The sequence below is a fragment of the Aspergillus brunneoviolaceus genome (genome assembly GCF_003184695.1).
Source record: "Aspergillus brunneoviolaceus CBS 621.78 unplaced genomic scaffold BO95scaffold_21, whole genome shotgun sequence".
In the NCBI taxonomy this organism is placed as follows: domain Eukaryota; kingdom Fungi; phylum Ascomycota; class Eurotiomycetes; order Eurotiales; family Aspergillaceae; genus Aspergillus; species Aspergillus brunneoviolaceus.
Genome location: NW_020290751.1, coordinates 197,791 through 223,790, shown reverse-complemented (window position 1 = coordinate 223,790; position 26,000 = coordinate 197,791). Strand labels below are relative to the sequence as shown.

At 53.3% G+C, this 26,000-nt stretch overlaps 5 protein-coding genes across 5 annotated transcripts; 2 read left to right on the top strand and 3 right to left on the bottom strand.

Moving 5' to 3' along the window:
* The first annotated feature begins 18 nt into the window (after positions 1–18).
* BO95DRAFT_513093 (uncharacterized protein) lies at positions 19–2,589 on the top strand. The gene is made up of 3 exons (XM_025591583.1): positions 19–353; positions 447–1,806; positions 1,904–2,589. The coding sequence occupies exons 1-3, from the start codon at positions 80–82 to the stop codon at positions 2,382–2,384; spliced, it is 2,115 nt and encodes a 704-aa protein (XP_025443918.1). The 5' UTR covers positions 19–79; the 3' UTR covers positions 2,385–2,589.
* Positions 2,590–3,381: 792 nt separating this feature from the next.
* BO95DRAFT_462103 (acetyl-CoA synthetase-like protein) lies at positions 3,382–20,022 on the bottom strand (the record flags this gene model as incomplete). The annotated part of the gene is made up of 7 exons (XM_025588881.1): positions 3,382–5,495; positions 5,546–9,000; positions 9,051–9,817; positions 9,867–10,566; positions 10,616–18,690; positions 18,751–19,064; positions 19,122–20,022. The coding sequence occupies 7 exons, from the start codon at positions 20,020–20,022 to the stop codon at positions 3,382–3,384; spliced, it is 16,326 nt and encodes a 5,441-aa protein (XP_025443917.1).
* Positions 20,023–20,889: 867 nt separating this feature from the next.
* Positions 20,890–21,826, top strand: BO95DRAFT_359192 (uncharacterized protein; the record flags this gene model as incomplete). The annotated part of the gene is made up of 2 exons (XM_025582435.1): positions 20,890–21,154; positions 21,240–21,826. The coding sequence occupies 2 exons, from the start codon at positions 20,890–20,892 to the stop codon at positions 21,824–21,826; spliced, it is 852 nt and encodes a 283-aa protein (XP_025443916.1).
* A 621-nt stretch (positions 21,827–22,447) lies between these two features.
* On the bottom strand, positions 22,448–23,611 carry BO95DRAFT_359181 (isopenicillin N synthase family dioxygenase; the record flags this gene model as incomplete). Its single annotated transcript, XM_025582434.1, has 3 exons — positions 22,448–23,146; positions 23,224–23,391; positions 23,450–23,611. 3 exons carry the CDS (start codon positions 23,609–23,611, stop codon positions 22,448–22,450), a joined length of 1,029 nt encoding a protein of 342 aa, XP_025443915.1.
* Positions 23,612–24,830: 1,219 nt separating this feature from the next.
* On the bottom strand, positions 24,831–25,848 carry BO95DRAFT_493252 (pyrroline-5-carboxylate reductase family protein; the record flags this gene model as incomplete). Its single annotated transcript, XM_025590757.1, has 2 exons — positions 24,831–25,155; positions 25,250–25,848. The coding sequence occupies 2 exons, from the start codon at positions 25,846–25,848 to the stop codon at positions 24,846–24,848; spliced, it is 909 nt and encodes a 302-aa protein (XP_025443914.1). The 3' UTR covers positions 24,831–24,845.
* Between the last annotated feature and the right edge of the window lie 152 nt (positions 25,849–26,000).

The window sequence follows — 26,000 nt, the reverse complement described above, 5'->3', positions numbered from 1 at the left end:
GCTCCCCCCTCTCGATCAATTCCCTTCTACTCACTCCGTCCAGACCCCAGACCCCAGACCCACAAATTCACCCGCCCAAATGGCAGCACGAGTATCGCGAAGACTATGGCAGCTGAGTCGTCGACACCATGGCAGGCTGCCTATGCCAAAACAACGATCCAGGCTTCTCCCTTTCGCCCGCTTACACCCGGAATCGGGAGCGATCGTCGGACTGTCAAACGTGGCTCGACCATATGCCACACATACCGATTTCGAGCCACCAGTCCAGAGGAAAAGCTCCAACGTGGATGCCACCGCATTGCGTTCATCCGGGCCCACACAGCCGCACTGGGCAAGCCAAGACTCACCCATTGGTACGTACTGTACTGCACGGCGGCCTTATCTTCACTCCCTCTGCATCAATCTTGCATGGAGACATCCGAGGTAACAGATAAATCTATCACCAGTTGACCGGTTCCACGAGCCCCAATTCATCGCCAACTTCGTCGCGTTTGCCGTGGACGGCCACCTCCCCAACGGCACGACCACCAATCTCCCACTCCTACAACCCATGGAAGCTCGGCTCCTGGAAGAGCCGACCGCGGCGTGGGCTCCAGTCGATACGCCCGGTCCGCCCCCTAGTGTGACCTGCGCGATAGGCAAGGTCCTGGGTCACTGCGGCAGCCACCAAGATCCCTCCCGCCTCTGCCTCGTGGGCAAAAACATCCACCTGATGAAGGCCCGCCTCCGTGACGGGCTGGTCCCGCTCTCCGGGGCCCAGTGGCAGGAACAAGACCTCGACAACCCCGCAAATCTGGAGCGTGCCTGCGAGCATCTGACCGCCGTGGGAGTCGTCTTCGAGTACCTGCGAATCAAACAGGTGAGCACGAATCTTCGCGACCAGTTTAACTTGATTTCCGACGAGCTGGGCGAGGTGCAGTGGGCCCTGAACGCGCGGCGGCGGGCGAGGCCGGATCAATTGGCGGAGCTTCCAGACACCCTCGATCTCCGCGCTCTGTGGGCGGAATACGTGTGCGCCGTGTATGAGGTCATGACCCGCACCGCGCACGCATGGGTGGTGGGCCACCTGGCAAGGTTGACGGAGCGGATGGTGGCTGAATTCTGCGACACGGCGGCTGTTGATCAGACAGACCTTCTGGCTCGGCTGACGAAGTTCGAACGGCGGTGGCGCCTCCTCGCTGATATCACGTATCTCGCTGATGTCGGGATCTGGATGCCCCTGGAGGGGTATAAGGGGTACCGAGTGCCCACTGGCATAGTGGCGGGGTTGCATCATCCGCAACTACGGGACATGGAGGAAGCGTATGCGCAACGGCTCCCTGAGGTGCTCGAGGCACGGCTGCACGCGGCGCCTGACTTAGAGATCCCGCTGGCCAGCGAGATGAGCGAGATAAGTGAAGACGAGAAACTTTCGAGGGCCCTCGCAGGCATACGGAGAATTAGATCATTGGAGACGGAGGCGCGGGATCAACTTCGCTTGGAAATGCGCGGTTCGTTGTCGCCCCCGCTGACGGAGCTGCCTCCGGCTCCGTGGATCCATAGGGTCCTCCGAAAATGTGTGAGAACAATCTCCGATTCACTAGAAAATGCCGGGGCGCAGACCGTTGGGTTCGCCGTTTACCGCGCTGCATGTCATGACATCTCCGACGAGGAGTGGGGGTTGGTCAGAGCAAAGGTGGAAGAGCATGTGGCCACGTGGGGCGACCTTGAGCCGGGCGCGGAGGAGGTGAAGCCCCTCCTGAAGCTCGAGTGGTTCGATTGCAGGGAATTGGGTATCGATCCTAAAGATACCGAGGCCGTGCGAAGGTTCGTCTCAATGTCCACTATATTCCCTATCTACTTTTTTTTTTTTTTTTTTCATCATGCGGGAACCCCACTAACCCCAGCCATGAGCATCACGCAGCCACTTCCGCAATCTCCGCACGCAACACCCTCTGCTAAACCAATCGAGCTTTCTCATGCTTGACCCCTGGAGTGCTAGCTCATACATGCAAAAAGACCAAGACAAACTCCCCAGGGACTTCCGCCCTCATATCCTCGCCATCGATGCGGACTTCACGCCGTCATCCGTCCCCGACGAGAGAAAGGCAAAGTCGCCTGGCTACACCGGGCAGATGCGGATCCTTGGGAACCTGGTCTGGAGTGAACTCTATGCGCTGTCTGTGATGCAGCCGACAGAGTTGATAGACCTGTGGTTACTGGCGATGGAGCACCCGCAGAAGGTGTACACTGGGGCTGTGGTGCCAAGTCAGATACAAGAGTGGCGGGAGCAGAATGTGCTTCAGGACGCGATGATTGACTCGTATGAAAGGCTTTTGCAAAAGAAGGATCCCAAGGCTGCGCAGGCAGTGAGGGAGATGAAGGAAGGGAAGTATGGCTTTTGAGAGGCAAGAGAAAAGCAGTAGGATGGCGGCTTTCGCATGGCTAGAGGTGAACACCCTCCTCGTTTTTGTAGCCGGCGGAGAAGATTGATGATATGTACAACTGCACCCCCAAGACTGCGTCTGCCGATTTGTATCAGTCACTGTCGGCGTTCGTAAGGAATCCAGCCCACGTGATTCGAGGCGATGTACCAAGCGTGTTGCCCACCTTGAGAACCCAGACCATCCAACTACCAATAATGTAAAGAAATATCTAGAATAGCCGACCCCTAAGACCTGAAATTGTATACAGGAGTGACAGTCTTGCTGTTTAGTAGAAAGAGGGAATCGCAATAGAATTATAAGTAGAATTGTTCTTATGACAGTCGACTATAATACTTCGATGGTCCCGGGGAAAAGTCAAACAAATTTGATAAGGTAAAGCAGGTTGGGAAATCAATCATGACAGCCCTGGAAAGCCTCATTAGGTAGTACTGTCTTCGCTCATCAAAGCTGCTTATCCATCAACGGTATACCCTTCATTGCCCTCCAAGGCGTCTTCTTCTTTACAGGCGCTTCATGCAGCATCTCCCGGATCCCGACATGATCCTTCAAGTCCCAATTACTCATTCGTGGAGGACTACCAAATAGAAGCCGACGTGCATCTCTAGAGACCACCTTTTATAGAAGAGAATATGAGACTTTCCGCCTGGGTCGGGTCTTCGTCTTTTTTTCTCTCCCGTCTGCATTTCTTCACACGTACCATCCTGCTATCATCATCAGCAGTTGTCGTTTACCTCGTTTTACCTGGGCTCATGGGATCTCGTTACAATATTCGAAGCCAGAAAGTAAGAAGGAAGCAGAGAGATGGAAATATTGTCAACAGAACGAAAGTGACGAACCGCACTACACATCAGCTTGCCTTGCTGATTGAACAGGACATGTTCTCCTTGACATGCAATCAAGATAGAATGGAGCATTGCTCCTGACCTGACCTTCATGAAGACCCCGCCCGTTTCTCTCAGTAACTAGTACACTCCTCAACAATCTCCTCGACAGCCTCTCTCCACCTCATCAACAACGCATACACATCCTCCTCAGCGTGCATGGCCCGACTGTACAAGATACTCAAATCCATCACGCCGTCCCGGGCACCGCAGTTGAAGTCCAGCACCGACGGCCGGATGTTCCGGGGATCCTCCATGGACGTCTCCACCGCCAGCAGACGGACCGCGTCAAAAGGCCCCCCCGTGTTGCCGGTGTGATACGCGCCGGCGTAGTTGAACATGAGGACGGGCGCATCGGCCGCGCCCGGCGGATCGGTCGAGACGGCAAAGTCGGCGTCCTGAGAAGCCGTGCGCCGCGTCGCCTTGGTGCCCGACACCAGAGCAGGGATAACACCGGTCTGGTCGCGGCTGCTGCTGCGCCCACTGCTGCTGTCGCTGTCGCTGTCGCTGCCACTGGGGGTGTGGCTGCCGCGCGTGCCGTCGCTGTCACTGCCGTCGCTGTCGGTCGCTCCGCTGGGAGGGATGGCGAAGACCGCGTGGTAGAGATATGTGAACCATCCCACGGTTCGCGACAGGTCGAGCGCCTCGTTCTGGAGCTCGCGGCCGTGCGATTCGAGCGTCAGCTCGACCCGGCGGATCTGGCGCCAGCGGTAGAGGGCGAGGGCCAGTCCCGCGAGGAGGAGCTCGACCGGCTCGGTGCCGTGCATCTTGTTGGCATCCGTCAGGCAGAGCTGGGTCAGATCCGCGGCGAGACTCGTTTCGACGATTGCAACAGTGGCTTGGAGGTTCTGGTGGCGCCGCGAGGCAAACCCGGGTACGATGCGATGGTTCTCATGCGGTGACTCTGGACACTGGGCAGTATCCACGGCCCGGGGGAGAGCCGACTTCTGCCTCTCGCGGACATGCAGAGACCAGCGACGAAATGAATCGCCTTCGGGCAAGATCGATCCGCCAGCGAGGATTTGTTCGAGGTCGTCGAAGATGATCTGCCATGAGACAATGTCGACGGCGAGATGGTGGACAATGATGAGGCAGTAGGTTGCGGATGGAGTCTCGATCCATGCCAAGGCAGAAACGGGTCCCTTGGTAATGTCCAGCGAAGCCTGCGCTTGTGGGATGATCGATTCCATCGCTTCCTCTGAGGGCACGGAGTGACGGGTCACGGCATAATCCCGGGACGATGAATGGGTGGGAATGTATAGCCGGGGCGGCGCCAGAGAGGAGTTGCATCGAATGCGCAGAGAAGGATGAATCTCGGTGATGCGTTGCCACGCTTCCACCGTGGCGGTGAAAGTTACCGAGCCGGCCATTCGGAGCAGGTGAGCCTGATTGTTCCAGTTGGGATTGACCTTCTGCTGATCGATGTACCAGTCCATGATCGGAATCGGATGGATGTTACCCCAGCTGGTGAGTTTGGTGTCTGAAACCATGGTCACCGGAGACTTGTACCTGGCGTTGGCGGCAAGCGCGGTGACTGTCGGATGCGCGTAGACGTGGTTGACAATGAGGGTGAACCCCGATCGTCTTAGAATCGAGCAAAGACGAATGGCAGAGATGGAGGTGCCGCCCATGGCAAAGAAGTTACTGTTCGCGAAGATATCCCGGGCTTTCAAGACCTGACGCATCGCGTCGGCAATCAGGAACTCTTGCTCGGTCTCCAGCGGCAGATTTGCTCCTTGCTCATGGGCTTCGACACTGTACGACAACAGCTGGGTATCACTTAGCTCGGCTACAAGAGCAGTGGCCTGCTTTCTGTCCGTCTTCCCGTTTACATTCATGGCCAGGAATGAGACGGGAATACACAAGCTTGGGACAGCGTAGCGGGGGAGGGTGGAGAGGAGCTGAGTGTGAACTTCCGAGACAGTGGCCTGGAAGTCCGTAGCATCGAGAGCTTGCATGTCAGTCTGTCTCACGGCAGACCCACGTCCACTGGGTTCGAATAGAAGTGCTAGATGGCTTGTGTTGCCGCGGGTGACAACCATAGCAAGCGCATTATGCATCGCAGGATGTGAGAGAGCAGTGTTGGAAATCTCCTCGAGCTCGACGCGCTGGCCATGGATTTTGGTCTGCGTATCCATGCGGCCCAGGTAGGTGATCGATTGATCGTGATTTCTGATAGCGTAATCGCCTAGCACTTGTCAGCGAAATGCAAACCTGGAATATAGAAGGGGTACATACCGGTTAGGTAAACACGTCCCAAGAGAGGGTGATCCACGAACGCACGGTTTTCTTCCGGGCGATTGAGATAGCCACGAGAAAGCTGAACTCCTCCGATGGCCAACTGTCCGATTGTTCCAACCGGACACAACCCGAGCTCTTCAGTGACGATAAACGCCGTGTTTCCCGTGGTCGGTGTTCCGATATTGTTGGGCTCCAAGTCGCGACGCACCCGCGACACAAGGCTGTAGATACAGGTCTCGGTGGGTCCGAAAGCATTGAGGACAGTGACTCGGTCGGCCCAGACATCACGGACCTTGGTTGTCATTGATTCACCACTACTGGACAAAACCTTCAAGGCCGGCGCTTCCTCGGGGGTGAGAAGGCTCATCATCGTTGGTGATATCAAGATATGGGTGATTTTCATCCGGGACAAGATAGAGTGGAAGTTGGAAAGGAGGAACACTTTACCCCCCAGGCACAGAGTCGCACCGGTTGTCAAGGATGCGAAGACATCCATGATCGAGATATCAAAAGTCCATGGAACAAATTGCAAGAAGCGGCTGTCCCGCCCACACTCATACAAAGCACGAAAGGCCAGCGTCGCGTTGAGCAGAGGGAGATGCTCAATTTGAACCCCCTTGGGCTTGCCGGTAGATCCGCTCGTATACAAAATGTAGGCCAGATCGCTTGGTTGAAGGTTGTCAGCGACAACAGTAGGCGCTTCATTAGTGGACATAGCCGAGGGGAGATTGTACAGGGGAACCCGATGAGCGGTGGCCTTGTGTAGCTCCTGCAAGACCGTGTTCTGATCGCTATTGAGGGCCTGTGTCGTCAAGATCACTTGGGGCTGACAGTCCTCCACGATCGTGACGAGTCGAGCGACAGGAAGGCTCACTTCAAGAGGAACCCATGCCATTCCGCAATTGAGAACAGCTAGAATGGAGGCAATGCGATCAATCCCGGCATCCATGAAGACACCGACCTTGTTGTCGACTCCCTCTCTGAAAGAGATCAATCCGGCGGAAATATGCTCCACCTTGTTCCAAAGCTCCCGGTATGTCACTGTTTCTTTACCCTCGAAATCGCAGGCGATCTGGTCGGGAAACTGCGCAGCTTGATCACGCACGAGCTGGTGGACAAATTTGGGAGCGGCTCTCTCTTGATAGACCGCGTCAATTGTTCGCTGTTGGGTTTCCACCAGTTCTTTCTCTCCCGGCGTGAGAATATCCAAGTTACCAATCAAAATTTCATCGCCTGAGGACTGGCTGATCGCATGAAGCAGGCTCTCAAAATGCTCGCACAGTATATCGACCGACTTCCTCTGGATCCTACTCGTGTCGTACTCCACATTAATACTGACGTTCCAAAGCGCCTTCTGCTCACCGAGGGTCACAGAAAAGGTGACGGGGAACTTGGACTGTCCGGAAGTCTCGCTGTCTGTCTCTCGAAGCAGGTTGTGTGCGTCAATGAACCCATCAAAGACATCCTTAGAGGCCTCATGGTAGACAAACATCAGAGGCAAATCATGTGTGCCAATCTTGGCAGCGTCTAGGATTTGGTCGTAGGGAAGATATGACTTTTGCAACACCCGGAACAAATTGGTAGACATCGACTTGAGGAATGGGCCAAGTGGGCAATCCCCCGACAGTTGCGCACGCACCGGGACAGTGTTGATGAAGCACCCATACATGTCGGTGGGAACTTGGTCGGCTCTTTGCGAGGCAGGGATTGTTACTGTGGCATCGGCAAGGTTCCATACCCGTCGCAGCAGGATCATGTATAGGGAGAGGAAGGCAGAAAAGTTGGTCAACCCCTGCTTGCGGACCCAACTGAGGCTCTCTTGGGGCAAGGTAAAGTCGTAATGGCACATGGCACGCTGCGGCTTGCCCGATCCAACATGGAAGGGCGGAATGTTCACCGGAATGAATTCCGACAGATACTCCTGCCAGAAGCTTTTTGACTCAGCTTGCATGTCTGAATCTTGGAGGAGCTTCTGTTCTTGCTCCGCAAAGTCAGCATACTGCGGTCCCCGCCTGGTTATTACCACCGGTGTTGCGTCAACCCGACCTGCCCGTCGAGCGACCTCGTGCACAAGTTGTCGCATGGACTGCTCGTCGATGATGATGTGGTGGAAGTTGAGAAATAGAAAGCTAGAATCTTCCGGGAGCAGGAAGAGAATCACACGGCCCACTGGCCCCTCTTCCAGATCAAACACGGCTGCAGCATCCTTGATACACATATCCCGCATCAGGTGCATTGCATCATCCCCATCCAAGGAGGCAAGATCACATCGCCGGACCTCTACCTGAGAGGTAGTATGAAGTTTCTGTCGCAATGCGTCGCCGCCAGAGACAAACGTGGTACGGAAAATCGCATGCTCGTTTAGAATAGACCCGATGGCCGATTCAACTGCTTCTGGGAGTAGGCCGTCAAGCTTATAAAACGAGGGCACATTGTAGGTGGCGTCAGCCAGAAGGGCTTGGGCACAGTAAAACCGGGTCTGAATCGAGCTGGCCGGCACAAGGGCTGTAGATCCACGATCGAACCTGGACACCGCTGGCAATTCTAGACGTATCGGTGATTGCTGACTCGCATCGGGGACCTCTATCCCAGCAGCTAAACCTTCCAAGGTTGGGACCTCAGCAACATGGCGGAGGGTCAAACGACACTGGGGGAGATGTTTACGAATTTCCGACAGGAACCTCATCACCAAGAACGAGTCCATGCCGAGTTCGAAGACATTTCGCTCCATTCCCACTGCGCGCAATCCAAGGGTGCGGCAGCAGGAGTCGTGGAGTACGTGTTCCACCGGCGTAACGGGGGGCTTGCCTGACTCGTCCTCGGGAGTCTCCTGGTGGGTGATGAGGGATCGCAGGAGTCGGTGGTCTGCCTTACCACTTTGCCGCAGGGGAACCTTATTGACCTGGATCCAGATAGATGGGATCATGGCCGATGACGCCTTGGCCTTCATAGACTCTCTGAGAGCCTTGAGTCGGACGTGCTCATTGGGATTGAGCGTTTCAGCGATGAGCTCCGAGACCGGCCGTTCGGGCTCATCCGCCCAAACCACAAATGCGACCAGCTTCTCCTTATCCTTCATAACCAACGCGCGCCGCACAAAGTCACTCTCCTCGATCATCGAGTTGATGCCGCTCAGCTCCAGCCGTTGACCGCGAATTTTGACTTGGTCGTCTCCACGACCGCAGTGGATAATGTGACCCTCGGAGTCGTAGTAGGCCACGTCGCCGGAGTTCCAGAGTCTACCATATTTAGGATGATTGATGAAGACGCGGGCAGTGAGTTCCGGCTTGTTGAGATAGGCCTTGAACAGCTGGGAACCACCGAGCCAAATGGTGCCAATGGCATGTCGGGGGCAGAGCTTGCCGAAGGCATCGAAAATAAAGGCCACCACCGAGGCGAACGGGTGACCAATGGACCGGATATTGCTTGTCGGAGTGACGGGTCCGAAGTAGCTAAAAACTTGTTCAGCAGTTTGAGCATCAGAAGGCGCAGTTCCACTTACGATCCAACGGTATTTTCGGCCGGGCCACAGGCATTGATCAGCCGGGTTGACGACTTGGTCCAATCCGCGCGTACCTTTTCATTCTGCGGCTCCCCTGCAGTGACCAGGACGCGGAAGCAGCCAACAAAGGGTTCAAGTAGCGAGATAACAGTTGGAGTAAGGTCTGCGGCGGTGGGACGGAGAGCGCGGAAGACATTGTGCAGATCAGACAGAAGCAGCTGCCGGGGAGCCGTACACAGCGTTCCCCCCTCGACAAAGGTGTGGAAAAGATCCTCCATGCTGGCATCAAACACGGGGCTTGCAAACTGAAAGGTGCGATCTGAAGCCGTACCCTGGAACAAGTGGGCAGCAGCCTCTCGGAAATAAGTCACAGCGGAAGAATGAGGAATCATGACACCCTTGGGAGCCCCGGTCGTGCCCGATGTCCACAGAATGTAAGAGATCGTGTCCGGAGAGGCTCCACAAACGATGGGAGCCGTCTCTTCGACAGAGAAGTCAACCGAATGAATCTGCAGAGTTGGACAGGGCAGGTCTTCAGGGGTCCCTATGTCGGCAATTACCACCTTGGCTGAACATTCGGTGACGATGCCCGTCACCCTGTCGGCTGGCCATGTTCCATCCTGAGCCATCGGGGTAAAGGTTGCACCGGTCTTCAACACCGCCAACACTGATATCACGTAGATAGTTCCCTGGTCCACGAAAATGGGGACAATATCACCCACCTGGACGCCGTACTCTGCTTGCAACAGCCTCGCGAGAGTGGCAGCCTGTTAAAGTTAGCTTAAATGGCTGGGAATTACCATGGGAAAGCTTTACCTTGCTATCCAGCTCCTGATATGTTGTCAAAGTGTGTCGCTCACCATCCCAATGATCTACAGCAATGGAATCAGGCTGTCTAGCAGCAGTCTGTTCGAAAAGTTCGTGGAGCAAAACATCGCGACACGGTGGTTTGACGGTAGAGAAGTTGGCAAATGCCTCCATCATATCCCGCTGCTCAGGGTTGCAGAGGTCAATGTCCTTCAACGGAGTGTCGCACAGCAAAAATGCGCGTTGTAATAGCTGGGCATAACCCATTGCAATCTCTTGCATGTAAGAGGCCTCGAACTTGGAGCGATCATACTGGAAATCCAGAACAGTGCCATCTTTGCTGCTGGTGAGAGTCAATTGCAAGTCAAATGCCACCGGATGTGAATTGAAAGTGTCCCTAGTGATGTCCACAATATTGTTGGTAGCAACGGCAGCACCTTGCTCTTGGGCAACAAAGATGACCGAGTGCTCGCTGACCGTGGTCTTGAGCTGAGCGAGGACATCTTCGAATGGAACGACGACTGTATCCATTGCAAAGTTGACGGATGCAGCGGTCTGTTCGAGGAACTGTCGCAACGTTTTCGCGCCCTCACGGACCGAGCGGACGAGGGCTGTATTTACCATATTGCCAAAGACGTCACCACTTGATGCCAATGCTCCACGCATCGATACCGGAATGAGGACTCCCAGCTCTTGCGTCGAAGTGTACCTGCACCGGAGATTAGCAGCTACCAATACATCACTGATATCAAACGTACCGATGGAGAAGGAGTTGGAAGAGACCCAGTAAAGCAGAAAACCACGAGATGCCATCTCTCGAGCAAGTTTGTTTGAATTGTTCAAACTGAGATGATGGCACAAAGTTAACGATATTGGCAGACCCTCGAGCAGCAGCCTCCACGGGTGGGGCGGGCCAATTCGTGGTATCGAAAGGAGGGACATCATCCAAATGTTTCAGCAGGTCTGCCATGGACTTGTCGTAGAGTGGACTGCCAGGACCGTATTGGGACACCAGACCTGCGTACTTGACAGTTGATCCGAATTTGTGTGCCGAGGACCGGTTCACATAAACATCCAGAATGGTCTCTAGCATCTGCTGTGTTGTCCATTCGTCCACCAGGATGTGGTGGATGTTGTAAAAGATTGCGATGTTCTCCGCGCCACGATCAAATACAATGAACAACGCCATGGGGCCATTCTCCAGGTCCCAGCATCGTTGCGCATATTGGCGACTCGTCTTCTTGATTTCTGTGAGATCCTCCATTGCGACAAGCTCCACGGGAACTGCTGACTCGGACTTAAGCGTCTGTTGCAGACTGCTTTCGTCACTGTTCCACGTGAACGTCAGCCGGAAGGCATCGATGTGGTGGACGACATAGCGTATGGCCTCGGCCATTCGAATGGCAGAGACATCTTTCAGAGTCAGCAGACTGCAGACGTTGTAGGTTTCATCCTGGAGTCGTTGCTGGGCAAGCCACATCCGACGCTGGGTCGAGAGTGCCTCGACCTGATCATCATGATGCAGAGGTGCACTTTTGGGCAAGGCGGGGATTGGTGATGCGGAGTCCAGTCGAGCTGCCAGACGTCGAGCGTTTCCAGCCGAGTTGAGTTCGGAGAATGATAAATCTCGATTAAAATGATGCGACACGATGGCACGAAGCTCCATTAGGGGCAGAGAGCTGAGACCGATTGAGGTAAACGATGCTTCTGCATCGATGACTTGAGTGCCCAGCAAATCACTGATTACCTTCAGAATATAGGCTTCAGCCTCCGTCTGCGCTTCCTGCTCGCGGGAACAGCCGGCCGTGGATGCGTCTTCCATCTTAGACTTCACTAGTTGAGCCAGCTGTCTTCGATCTACCTTCCCGCTGGTGTTGAGAGGCACTGTGCCATGGAGGAAGTTGGTCGGAATAAGCTGGGCTGGCAATCTTGCCTCGCAGAACAATCTCCAGGTGGTATCGCTCAATACTACCTCTGCCGATTCCTCTTGCTGGACGACTGCTATCAATTGATTCCGCCAAACCGCCACCCCAGCGCTCAACGCACCTGGTGCAGTGATTAGGACATTCTCCACTTCCTGCACTTCGATTCTCTGCCCAGATATCTTCACTTGACCATCCTTTCGCCCGAGTATGCGGATATTCATGTCGGGAGTATACACTCCCAGGTCACCTGTACAGTAAAGTGAGAGGTTTTGGTCCAGCCCGGGCATCATCGTCATCGCTTGCACAGTAAGATCAGGCTCTCCAACATATCCATCGAACAGTTGCTTGCCTGCGATGCAAATTTCACCGACCTGGCCGACACGAGGAACAAGCCCATGTTGATCCCGGAGCAACACGAAGTTACCAGGAATGATTTGTTGGATGGTGGACATGTCGCCATGGTTGACAATTTGGGTAGCAGACACCTGCACTGCGGCCTCAGTGGGACCGTAGCCGTCGAAAAGTCGTAGGCGAGCGGCCCATGTTTCACGAAGGCTGGTGGAAAGCTTCTCACCACCAGACACAAGTGTCTGGACAGTGATGCAGCGGTCGGGGTCAAGGAATCGCATCACGCTGGGTGTCAAGTGTAGAGAAGTAATCGAGAATCGGGTCACGACCTCATTCAGATCCGATCTCAAGTCATCCTCAGACGCAAAACACAGTGTAGCGCCTGTGGACAAGCATCCATAGATGTCAATCACAGAAGCATCGAAGATGTAGTTGGCAAACAGCAACATTCGTGTGCCGGCTCCAGTGTTGTAAATACGAGCGGTCTCTCGAACAGCATTAGATACAGCACCGTGAGACAGAATGCAGCCTTTAGGCTCTCCGGTCGTTCCGGAGGTGAAAAGAACATAACATGTATCATTGGGACGCACCCCGGGTAGGGCAGGGTTGCCTGTGGATGCTGCACCATTCTTCGTGAGTGTCTCAATGAAGGCTGCCTTTAGACCCATCGCCTGGATGTGCTGGACCGTTTCAGGACAAAGAATGTCTCGATCAAGCACGATTATCCGTCCTTGGACCTTTGATATCAGTCTCTGCAAACGGAGCACGGGTGCCTTAGGGTCCAATGGGCAATATGCCGCACCGGCCTTTAGGATACCCAGCATAGCAACGATCATATGGGGACATCTAGAGAAGACAATTGGCACCACATCACCTGGACGGACATTCTCGCGGATAAGATTGAATGCAACTTTCTCCGACCTCTCGTCTAGCTCATGGAAGGAAATCGATTCCGTCAAAGAATGAAGGGCGGTATTCCTTCCATGCTGGACAACACTCTTTTTGAAGAGAGCATTTAATGTATCCCCTGTCGCATGCTCCCGAAGATACCTTCTGTGGGCATCGTACAAAGACTTCACTTGTTCAAACTCGTGATAGTCCGTCGCCATTCCCAAACTCTCAAGCTTCTGCTCGCCATCAGATAACTGAATGACTTCAGAAAGCAGGGAGGCAAACTGGGACAGCCAAGACTCCGCCTCTGCAACACGCAGGAGATCATTGATCCATTTGAATACAATCTGTGTGCCTTGCAAGGTATGCTCAACAATGACCATGAACGGGAATTCGGAGAATTCACGCCCGTCGATCTCCGACAACGTAAGACTCTCATCGAATTGCTGCACGTGGTGGGTATCGAAATTCTCGTAAACAAGCACCGTATCGAATGGACTTTTTGACCCTTGGGCCTTAGAAAATATCTGGGAGAGAGCGACATGCTCGTGGGGAATGGCGGAAGCAAAGTCTTGGGCCAAATGCTGAAGAAGAGAAGACATCGTTGCATGTTCGTCAAGGTGAACACGGACGGGGAGAGTGTTGATAAACAGGCCAACCATCTCATCGATGCCCTCCACCGCAGCATTTCGGCCGCTGGTAGTGAGTCCGAAGGCAAGGTCGGATCGACCAGTCACCCGGGCAAGAAATATGGCAGTCACAGCCTCGAGAACGATGGCCCCGGTGACCCTGTGCGCTTTGGCGCAATCGGAAATCTGTTCCGGTGTAATACTGACAATCAGCCTTTTGGTCTTCATGGCCGATTCACCTGAGGCTTGGAGGCCTTGCAGTGCATGTGGGCGAACTTCAAACGGTTCGAAGCCATCAAGATAGGATTTCCAGTAATCCAAAGAGGATCCTGGATCGCGTGCCAGATCCATGGCTAGAAATTGAGCGGGGGAGGGACGAGCACATAGGCTACCGACGCCATAGGCCTCCGCTAGATCCTTCCACATAATACCCAGGGACCATCCATCATTGATCGCGTGATGGATAGTGAGGACCAGGTGATGGGTCTCTGGGGAAGATTGGAAAACAGTTAGGCGATGGAAAAGATCTCCAAATGTGAAGCCTCGGTGGCGATCAGCTTCCAACCACTCTTCGAATTGGCTCCCCGAGGGGAGATCTAATACATGAGGATGGAAATTGCTGTAGTCTGTCAACGGCTTCACAATCAGAGCAAAATACTCGACGGTATTAGCGCTGTACACAGGAATGAAGGTGGTTCGCAAACTGGGGTGGGCCTCCTGTAATAATCGCCAGGCATTGCGCAGTCTCTGGAACTCCAAAGTCCCGTTCAGCGTCAGCATCACCTGCACAACGTAGCGACCATTCTGGGAGCTAGATTGCAAGAGCATGGCTTTCTGAATCTCGCGGATGGGCCAGACACCCTCCATGTGGGCCTCTTGCCAGGTGGTATTTGCTATCGCCTGTTGAATGTCTCGCTTTAGATCCGCCGACAGATCTCGAGATGCAAGAAGCTTATAACCCGTGAAGTTATCCTGTGGGACATCAACTTTTGATTCGGGCTCTGTGCTTTGCTCCTGCACGCTCTCCAGGGCTGCGAGCAACGTTGACAGCGAGCTGGTCCGGTAGAGCTGGCCAACAGTACATCCTTGGATTCCTCCAGCCCTGGCCCGCGAGCAAAAGCGAATGGCGGAGATGCTATCTCCACCCGAGTGGAAGAATGATTCTTGAAGAGAGACTTGATTGTCGGCAAGGCCCAACGTCTGTTGCCAAGCGCTGCGAAGTGCTTTTCCAATGGCATGAGAGTCGAATGATTCCAGTGCTGTCTCCCAGCTATTATCATCAGGGTCTGCACTGGTTTTAAGAGTCGCGTATTGTCGGACAGTGTCGAGGTCAGAAGCGGCGGTCTCCTCGAACCATCTCTGTAGCAGCTTTCGATCGACTTTACCTGTGTTGCCTTGGGGGATCCACGAAATTGGAACCCAATATCGTGGAATCATCACATCATGTAATCTGTTCTCCAGTTGGGAGCGGAGGTGCAGAAGGAAAGTGGTTGTATCGGGGGATATCTTCAATGCCCAGTGCGTGGATCTCGATGCCGGCGCGCATGAAGGATGATGCACAAACGCCACAAGCGTCTTGTCGGGCTGACCAGCAATCACAGCAATACACTTCCCTCCAGGAGGCAAGACCGCATCGGCAGTAGCTTCGACATCGCTCAGATCAAACCGAATACCATGAAGCTTCACTTGATCGTCCTCGCGACCGATGAGATGCACGTTTCCATTCTCGTCATAGTACGCCAAGTCACCGCTGTTGTAGATTCGCCCCACACGAGAGTCCTGCGAGAATTTGGAGTTTGCCGATTGAGGCGCCAGGTATCCTGTGCTCAGTTGCCCTAGTTTACCATCCAAATATGAGCCAATGTGCAAATACCCAACAGCCCCAGGCAAGACAGGGTGTTTGTTTGCGTCGAGAATCATGGCGCGCACTGGTGGAGTCATTCGGCCGATATTGCGCATCATGCCCTCGGGATCATCGCTGGGCGTGAAACGATGGATGAATCCAATGATGGTACATTCCGCAGGACAGTATATGTTATACACCTCCACCTTGTCCATCCACATCTTGGTCACTTCCCTCACCGGAGGCTCTCCTCCGAGGGACAGAGACTGGAGAGAAGGCAACGCGGAAGGCCCAGAGAGCGTGGCAACTACACTCGGGGTAGCTTCCATATGGGTGACTGCTAATGCCTGTAATGTAACCTCAAGATCGGTCACAAAGCTCTCGGAGGGGGCAAGGCAGAGAGTTCCTCCGGAGAGAAGAGGGCTGAGCATACTTGAGATGCTGACATCGAAAACAACGTTGCTCAGGAGTGGCATTCTTGTACCCGGTCCATGGTGGAAATAGTCAATCAGACCCATCAAGCATGCGGCTGCGGAGCTGTGTGGGATCGAGAAGCACTTGGGATTACCGGTTGATCCGGAGGTAAAGCAAAGCCACGCTCCCGAGGAGACCGGAATTGCTGGCTGAATGGTCTCCGCCGACTCGGTTGCCCAGCTCGTCTCCTCCAACCGCAAAATCGCGATATTGGCGGGCCTCGGGATACGATTGACAGCGGAGTAACTCCCGGAGTCAGTGATAATGAGCGATGCGTTGCTTATAGACACTTTGCTCTCGTTCAGGATACTTTTGTGAGTCGGGTCGATCATAAGAAACGTAGCCCCTGATAGCAGGACCGCGAGGACGCTGATTACCAGCTTTGGGGACTTATCCATGGCAATGACTACAACTTGATCAGAGATGCCGTAAGTTCTCGTAATGAACCGAGAAAGCATAGCTGAACGAGCATACAGCTGCTCATAAGTGAGCTTCTCCCCGGTCAAGTCTTCAATAGCCAAATGCCTGGGATATCTCTCCACGACCTCATGGAACAAATCCACTAATGTGAGCCCATTACTTTCAATCCACGCACGGCGGATTTGTTCGGGTATTATTGGAGCCACAGTCCAACTATCGAGTGTTCGTGCATCCTTCGGCGAGATTGGATTCATCTGTATCAGGGGTGCCTCGAGGCCAGATTGAACGACATCTTGGAGTAACGATGCAAAGCCACGGCCAAGGGCCTGGATGAAAGATGCACGGAAGGCATCAAATCGATGTTGCAGGATTAGACGAGGGGGGCTGTAGTTTGGATCGATGTGAACAATCAGAGGGAAGTCGGCACCCTTGGTAGGGAGCTGGATGTAATCCGCCGATTCCAGAAACGAACTGGCATCAGAGGCCTTTTCGGAATTTGCTCGAAGATCATGAAGCACGAACATCACATTTAGCTGGAGGCTGGAACGGCCGGTTGGTCTCTTTGCTGCTAGATTGGTGACCACCTCTTCGTAGGGTACGGAGTGCGAGATACAGGAGAGGAATGTCTCCTGTGTCCGGGCCAAAAGAGTCCTGTAAGTGTCGGTTGGTGCAACCGTAGATGGAATCAGAACAGTGTTCAGACAGAAACCCACAACGTCGATGAATTCAGCGCTGACGCCGCGCTCAGTCGCTGGGACCGCCAACAAAAATTCGTTCTTGCGACTCACGCGCGCCATGAGGAGTTGAAACAAGGCAAGCCATCCCACGAACGCGGTGGATCCAGCACAAATCTGTTCCTGAAAACTCCGGAAGATGTCAGAGTCGAGATCCTGCATGATCAACTGGCTCTTGTCCCGTTCTTCGACCGACAAGGAAGGGACATGTGGAGGCAAGGGAGCGAGGTCTTCGGGGCGCAGTGAAGCCATTTCATCGCCGATTCGTTCCTCCCACCAGTGGAGGTGATTGTTGTATCCTTGCTGTAGCAAAGTGGAGCGCTGCCACTTGGCAAACTCGCTGTATTGCACTGCTGGGGATGAGTGTGGGTCCAGAGATTGCTCGGATGAATAGATATCCTCAATCTCTCTCGTGAGAATATGGAATGACCATTCATCCATAGCGATGTGGTGGATGTTAAAGTGGACAATCCACTGCTGGGACCCCAGCTCATAGACTGTGACTCTCAGGGCTGATTCTTGGCTCAGGTTAAATAGAACTTCCGCGTCCGTTGCGATGCGGTCCATAGAGCTCTCGAGCACGGACTTCTTTTGTTGCACGCTGATTGTCTCCAAATCCTTGAAGCTGACCACTGTCCACTGTGGTGGAAGATCAGCGACCGGCCACACTCTTTGCCTCACAAGGGGCAATTGGTGGGCGCCCGCCTCCTGGCCATCAGAATCAACTTCATGATATGTCGAATGAAGAACGTCATGCCGGGCATAGACTTGAAACACAGCCCGGCGCAGGCGCTCCATGTCCAGGTCCATAGAGGGAAGGCGAAGGACGAAATTGCAGTTGTATGCACTATTGGCAAGCAATTTGTCGGCTGCGAATATCCGGTCCTGAGATGGAGACGTGATCGCCTCATCATTGTGAATAGATTTACCTTTCTTTGGAGGTTGAGTGGAGAGATCTGTCGTTTTCGTTTCTGCCTGCTCATCGACCATTCTTGCAACCTGCTTTACAGTCGGGCTTTGAAGGAAGTTGTGTAGAGAAAGAGACACAGCGAACTCGAGGTAGATGTGCTTCAACACAGCCATGGCATCAAGTGAAGAAAGTCCCATTGAGAGTAAATTGCTCCGAGCAGATCGCACAGGGCGGTTCAGCTGCTCACTGATCATCTTGGCTATTATCTGCTCTGTGGCAGTGTTTCCGGCCATGGCATCTTGCTCAAGGATACCACTGGCTGACTGTAGGTGAGACTCGAGCAAAAGGTCGAGACGCTTCTGATCAATCTTTTCGCTTGCATTCAGGGGAATTGCACTTACCGGGATAATATCGGGAATCATGTACGAAGGCAGCGTGGCACGACAGGCTCCCGAGAGACGGTCGATAAATTCCTGGCCGTCAGTGAGCAGCTCACAAGAATCGGACGGATAGCAGAAATCAGATGACTCAGACACGAAGGAATGAAGTCGAATCTGCCCCCCTGGATCCTTCCTCCACCTTGTGACTGCTTTGGCAGCGATAGTAGCCAACGCATGGTCAATCTCCTGCAACTCGACGCGTTGCCCATTGATCTTGACCTATACACAACAGTTGTTAGCCAGTTCTCGTTCCCAGAAAATATTCTTTCTCAGTCCTACCTGAGTATCAATTCTGCCCAAGAGCTTTAGATATCCATCTTCGGTCACTATACCGACATCTCCTGTGCCAAATAGATCGGGAAGACCTGGGCCCTGCGCACGGAATTTCGATCGCGTCATGATTTCACTCCCAAGGTATCCCAGGAAGACGGTCTTTCCGGTACAATAGATCTCACCAGACTCCCCTGGATCGGCAGGTTGCCCATCCTCTCGTAGAACAATGATCTTTGAGAATGGAGTAGCCTTGCCGATGATACTCGCCGAATCGCCCGGTAGCAGCCGCGAGCCGACTATGGAGGAGGCTTCACAGGGCCCTGATGTGACAGGTATGTTAGCATCGCGATCTATCTTCTCTGACGCGCCATACGCACCATAAAGATTGAAGAGAACTGCGGAAGATGCCCACGTGTCGATTATCTCCTGAGTGATCGCTTCTCCACTGGATAGCATGTACCGAATCCCAGGAACATCCTCGGGGCGCAGCATTGACAACATGCTTGGAGTGAGATGGATCATATTCGCTTCCATGTGATTGATCCAGAAGGCCAACTGGGAAAGAAGCTTGTCTTTCGTGACCAAGCACAAAGTCGCGGCATTGAAAAGCCCACAGAATATGTCCAGCATATGCACATCGAACGATGGGCCGGCAAATTGAAGGATTCGAGAATTGGGGGTGATGTCCTGCTCGCAGCTCAAGTAGCGAATGGGCTCGATGATATTGCGGTTCGAGAGCTTCACGCCTTTGGGCTCACCCGTACTTCCCGAGGTGAAAAGAATAATCGCCAGATCGTCCGGCTCACGGGTGGCAATAGGTTGACTACTCTCTTCCACGGCATGCCCTTCATCATCGGCCAGACATTGCTCGGCATTGAAATATGTCCCATCAATCAGTTGGGGGTCGGAATATCGTTGAAGAAAGTCTTGATTCGCCAAGATGACAGGCTTTTGCAGTCGCTTCAACAAGCCATCCAGTCGGCTTTGAGGGATGGTTGGGTCCAAGGGCACGTAAACGGCTCCAAGCCATTGAACTGTGGCGATACTGACAATTTGCGCAATCGACCGAGGTAAACACACCACGACTGAGGTCCCAGGAGGTGCTTGAGGTCGAAGCCTCCGGGCAAGTCTCTGCACCTTGCCTCGCAATTGCTCGTAGGTGATTTGTTCTTCGTGCTCCCAGTCAATGGCTACACCGCCCAAATTTGACTCAAAGGCATCTGAGAGAATGGACGCCACAGTGTCCTCAGACTCTAGAGTGGGTGGTTGAGGGAACATGGTCAAGTTGTTATTGTGTTACAAATATAGTGAAGTAGGTGATACAAAGAGAAAAAGGGAAACAAGTCAACTGACTCGGAGAAGGGATATGACTCTGAGGATAAGAAGAGAGAAATGTTTAACGATCAGGAGATCTTTCGAACATTGAAGGTCTCCAATTCTTCATATACTGTCTCAAGCCCTAGGCTAATCTACAAGGAACAACGAGATGGTATCGTCCAGAGCATTCCCCACGCCGGTCCCGGACAGGAACTCCTGGTCCTCGTCCATGATTGCCAATTCTGAAGAGTCATATCTTTCAGCACAAGACTTATCAACAATTATCGTCTTCTATACTCAATACTAGCGGCAACCACGGCCTCGGAGTTTGCAGGATGTTGAGTATTGGGGAAGGGCGGGTCCAGCATGGGGCCAAATTATGGCTTCAAGCCTACAAGATCCTTCGATATCTGGTTGCAAGACTAGTGGCGGTCATGCTTCATCCTAATCGAGACCATCCCTATCTTCCACTTCCCCTCATTACTAGACGGAACTTGTGGTATTCATTCCGATACCGCGGAGCGTGGTATGATCATTTCGTGGCCGAGGCAGGGACCTATATCCTCTGCGCCGTCTCCAGGTTGCCCAAACCTTTCATTTCCCTTCCACTGCCGGACGTGACTCCTCTTTCCTATCGGTGATTTTCCCCTGTCAGCTACTTATTTCCACATTCCCTTCATCATGTTCTCTACAAGACTACCCTCTATTCCCAAGAGAGTTGGGTCTCGCTTTATGACGTCCTCTACTGAGACCATTACGTCTTCTGCGTCCCCTTTGCCAGTCATCTATAATGATGCCTACCGCGACTTCAAGCCTGTGCAGACAAAGATGCCTTCGCGCAAGTCGCAGTGGAAGACGACCGAGGCTGCTTCTCTTAGCCGCCAGAGCTTCCTCGATGTTCTCTTGGGCAACACCCCGCTCATCTCCGAACGTGGCTTTGTCTCGCAAGAAACATCGGAGCGCTTCGAGGCCGTCTTGACAAAGAAACTGATTCCCTACTCACACATTGCTGGTCCTGAGGTTCAGAAAGTGGGTCTGGCGCAGTTTGAATTCCAGGCGCAATCGGCGGAGGACTTCCAACACCGATCTGATGGTATGTAGTCGTGTCAACCCCTTCCTCTAGGTGATTCTGGACATGGAATGAGACATGCTAATCTGTGTTCGATCCCGTTCCTTAGAGAAAGCACGCTACTTCGCCGAAGTGCAGAAGATTTCGGGTCTTCACGAGGAGCTAGCCAGCCAGACAGGCCTCAATTTGTGGCAGAAAGTGTTCAGCGCGATTGCCTCCCTCCTGCCCGACTACGAGGTGATGGTGGCGCAGGAAGGCCCCGGCCGGCGATACTTTGCGGGTATCTACCGGGCCATTAACGAGTCCACCCCGGTGCATTGCGATTGGTCTCCGTATGACTCGTTGACGGAGGACTGGATCATCAACCGGATCTCACATCAGGCGGTGTTCAACCTCTATCTGACCCCGGTGCACGGCGGGCACACAGTGATCCATGACCAACCTTGGACGGAGCAGGCGCTGGCCTTCCGCGACCCCAACTCGTATGGATACCATGCAAACGTGGTAGCGGGGACAAAGCACGCGATAATCCAGCCAGAGGTCGGCCAGCTGTGTATCTTCAACACCCGCAACATGCACCAAGTCTTCCCGGTGACCCAGGGCTCCAATCGACCGCGTCTGGCGTTCAGTAGTTTCATGGGGCTATTACCAGCGGTCAATGCGCAGGAGAAGCCCACATTGATTTTCTGGTCGTGATGAAGTCGCGATAAGATAGATAGCATGGCTTTTTGTTTGATTTTTGGCTTGTATGCTTTTTTGAATGAGATTGCCGTGCCGACATGCCGCTTATCAGGATTATCGGTATGTAATGTAACGTATGTACTGTACATACTAGATCAATCGGTACGGGACCAATACGACACTACTCATTAGCGGCCGACGGCTCGACCCCCGGCCGTTTGACTAACGCCCAACCCTAACTAGCGTGGCTTCCGCGGTCTGATTAGGTCTGATGAGTTTCTGCAGGAAGTGCGGCTCAGTCCGACCAGTCCTCCGCAAAAGGTGTCATTTTCCTCGGAAAACAGTCCAGATCAAGCCCTGGAAGCGAGAGCTTATCGTTTCTCGACCGCGCCGTAAGGCCCAGCCAGAGGTCAATCATAACGTGCTAGGAAACATTCTCGACCGATTCCTTGATGGCGCATTTTTGAGGGTAGCATTGGATGGCACGGGCTGCCCTCCCCGTGCGAGTGACTGGGAAAGACCACAGTACTGTACTAGTTGTCCCAGCGAGGAATAGACAATCGGGCGGTTCGATCACAATTTGCAAGGTATTGAAAAGATCAATTTATTCTTGTGCACGCTAATCTAGCCAATAATCTACAGTTTTGTCTGCTTCTCCCCGGCACCCTCGTAACTCCCGTATGTTGTCGCCGACCGCTGCAAGACGAATTCACCCGCCGTGAGGTCGGAGTAGATCGCCTGCGCCCCTGGCTTCAGTAACTCCGGCATAGACCCCACGCTTGCATCGCGGTTCGGTTTGGTGAAGTACGCGACCGAGTACCTTCCGGGAAGGCACTCGGACTGATTCTGCAAATCGCGCTGGGAGACGTGCACGCGGTGTCGCGTCGAGCGCAGCCCCCCGTTCGACCAGCGCTGGAAGCAATCTCCGATGTTGACGATCATCTCATACCTTTCCGACTCGATGGGATGAAAGATGCCGACGGAAGTGTGGTCTTCAACCTCGAGCCCACCCACCGAGTCTTGGAATAGGAGGGTGATGGTGCCGAAGTCGGTGTGCTCTGAGATGCGTGTCTTGGTGCCGTCCTGGAGCTGTCGCGCTTCGATGGGCGGGTAGTGGGTGAGGCGAAGCTCATTTTGGCGTTTGTGATGGAGGCGGTCGAACGCAGTGGGTGGCAGCCCCAGGCCCAGGGCCACTGCGCTGAGGATACGTTGCTGGCAGGCAAATCCAGCCTCGAAGTAAGACTCCATGAAGGTCCGGAAGCCGGGGAGATCGGACTCGGGGAGCCAGATATTGTTGTAGAGCTCGTCGTCGGCGGCGCCTTGATCGAAACATTCCTGGTCGTATACCAAAAGTCAAAGGATGCGAATGGGGAGGGCACATATCTTGAGGAGAAGACCAAGGCTGGACTCACCTTCATGTCGATCAACGGGGGAAGGACTTTCCCACCTTTCTTGCCCAGATTGCCGTGCACGGAAGTGTTCTCCATCCCCACCGCGCTATAACCTCGATTTGGAGTCGGGGTGGGTGGGTGCGGAGCTCTCGCTTTGACTTCGTCAGGCAGGGCAAAGAATTGCTTGCTCTTTGAAATCTGTCAGTTGGGTCTTGTCTCCCACACGGAGAAGAGAAGAAATACAGACCCAAGCAAATAGCTCGTCAATCATCTCTGGCGCAATGCCGTGGTTGGTAAGCTTCAGAAATCCCTGTCGTTCAAGGGCATTCTTGATGGCCTCCCCGACCTTTTTCTGATCCTGGAGGGTGCCAATTTGCATGGCCCCCAGGTCAATAGTTTCGAATGTCATGATGATACGGTTTTGGTGAATTAGTAGATGAAATGCAGTTCGACAGTAGGATAAGAATGAAGCATGCAACGAGAGCCTCCTGCGCACTCTGACAGTAGCACCAGTAATAGTAGTATATATCTAGGATGGTAGAATCCTCACCAGACAGATTCGGTAACCCCGACCCGGAATACCTTGTACTGTGGTTATGGGCTGTTAAGCCTCGGCCCAGCTGAAACCACACTCCCGCTATCATGCGATATTCTTCAATGGCACGATAAAGATGTGCTTCGAGTTCTATCCCCAAAGGATTGGACTCGGGATCCCCTCTCTGTTGCCGTGTATTGACTTAGGGATGGAGGGGATGCATGTTACCCCTCACCCGATATCTCTTATCATCGACACGAATAACGCTGCCATACAGTGAATGCTCGTAATCCAGGAGTGAAACCACGCTAAATTAAGCTCGTGGGGGCGGAAAATCGACGACTGGCATTAGCCGATTTCGGCGCATCGCGACGGTGATTGTCAGCAGGATTGCTAACGAATTTCCGATTGGAATCTGACACTGAGGCTGGTGAACTGAAGATCTCCTGCCCCCCCCCCCCCCCCGACGGAGGTCCGATCGTCCTGAAATTTTTAATCGCTCCATTCCGTAGATGTGACCCTCTTTTCTTCAGACGCAGCGGCCATTATGGGCTTGGCGAAAATGCTTAGTCTCTTTCCTAACCAGGTTAGTCTGATTAAGGGCGTAAATTAAAATATACGCATCCGTGCATGCCATGTGCTCGTAGATACTCGACTTCAAAAATGGGGACATGCAATTGACGGTCAACAGGACAGTAGTATACACTCTGAAAACCAGAAGAGAAGTGCAATATCATTTCCAGAATCGGCTCTATAATATCACTTTAGATAGATCCAAACTTCGACATGATGCGTAGCGAATTTGTGTGTAGACGGCAAGCCTGCCGCCTTAGAAATATATATATGTTTACAACTTGGTGTCAGTCCGATATGAGATCCCGCGATCATAACATTCGTCGTACTACTACTACTACTAGAACTAAAATAATTCGAGAGAGAATTTCGAGAGAATTAAAGAAATGAGGGACTGATCGAAAAGCAATATCATAGAACCTCCCAGCGGGGCAATGCAATTAAAGCAGATTATGTACAATCGATACAGTTAGATCAACTATTCTCATGATGACAGGAAACCTGAAAGCCTTTCCATGTTCTCGTAGATAAAATATCACGAATCTTCTTTGACCTTCTGTCCCATGGACCGATTGGCAGTCAGACTGGCCGTGATCGCTTCCTTCACCCCTCGATGCCACCCGTGGGCATCCAGAACGTCCATCGCCTTCTCCGTACTACCTCCAGGAACACAGACATCATTCTTCAACTGTGCCAGTGAGACACTAGGGATTTCACGCGCGAATGCTCCGGATCCAATGCAAGACTGCGTGATTAGATCCCGAGCGAGAGACTCGGGAAGTCCGAGGGACACGCCAGTCGCGACCATACTATCCATAAGACGGTAGAAGTAGGCGGGGGCGGACCTGGTACGAATTGTCGGATTAGCAAGACTGCCTTCCACAGAAAAGAGGTGCGCCACCATGACCCAAAGAAGGGATAAGGAGGAGGGTAACTCACCCTGAAATGGCAGCCACTACATTTAACTGATCTTCATGGGCCAGTGTGACGACGCTCGGCGAGATTGCCTCGAACATGCGGGTGAGAGTAATCAGCTGGCAGGGAGTGACTAGTGACGAGGGGAAGAGTCCGGTCGCCCCCTGGCAAACCATAACCGGGGTGTTGGGCATCGAGCGGACGATAGGCGTGCCTGTGGGAAGCCATCCTTGCAGTTGCGCGATGGTGATGCCTGGACAGAGGGTGATCACGACAGGAGGAGTGCGACTAGCTTGAATATGGGGGTAGATATCGGCACAGACCAGCTGGACATGCTGAGGCTTAGTGACGATGAAGAGAAAATGGCCTTCCTCGTCATCAGTCGTCTCCCCCTGCCAGAGCGCTGGATCCCCGTTGTCGAGAGTTATAGCAAGACCAGGAAATTCCTCACGCAGATAGTGAGCGTGTTGCTCACGTCGAACCGTCAGAGTGATCTTGCTGGGGTCTAGGTTCAAAGGCGAGGCTATAAGACCGGTGGCGATACCTTTGCCCAAGACCCCGCACCCGGCAATAGTGATGCGAGGAGAAGGGTAACCAGAGTTACGAGGAATCTTATGAATCATGATGAGCACAAAGTTAGCTAACTTGAAGGGTGAGCCTTCATGACCAGCGCGTCGAGGTGGTAGGATATAACCAGAAAGACGATGAATCACGTGATTTAAACGAGGAGGAAAGGGTCGAGGATGCCTGCCTGCCAAGGCCCGTAGACAGCCTG

What these genes read in the sequence shown, in the direction of transcription:
- BO95DRAFT_513093 (XM_025591583.1), top strand. Translation starts at nt 80, where the DNA reads ATGGCAGCACGAGTATCGCGAAGACTATGGCAGCTGAGTCGTCGACAC. An exon ending in AAGCCAAGACTCACCCATTG is followed by an intron (nt 354 to 446) that starts GTACGTACTGTA and finishes ATCTATCACCAG; the next exon opens with TTGACCGGTTCCACGAGCCC. An exon ending in GATACCGAGGCCGTGCGAAG is followed by an intron (nt 1,807 to 1,903) that starts GTTCGTCTCAAT and finishes AGCATCACGCAG; the next exon opens with CCACTTCCGCAATCTCCGCA.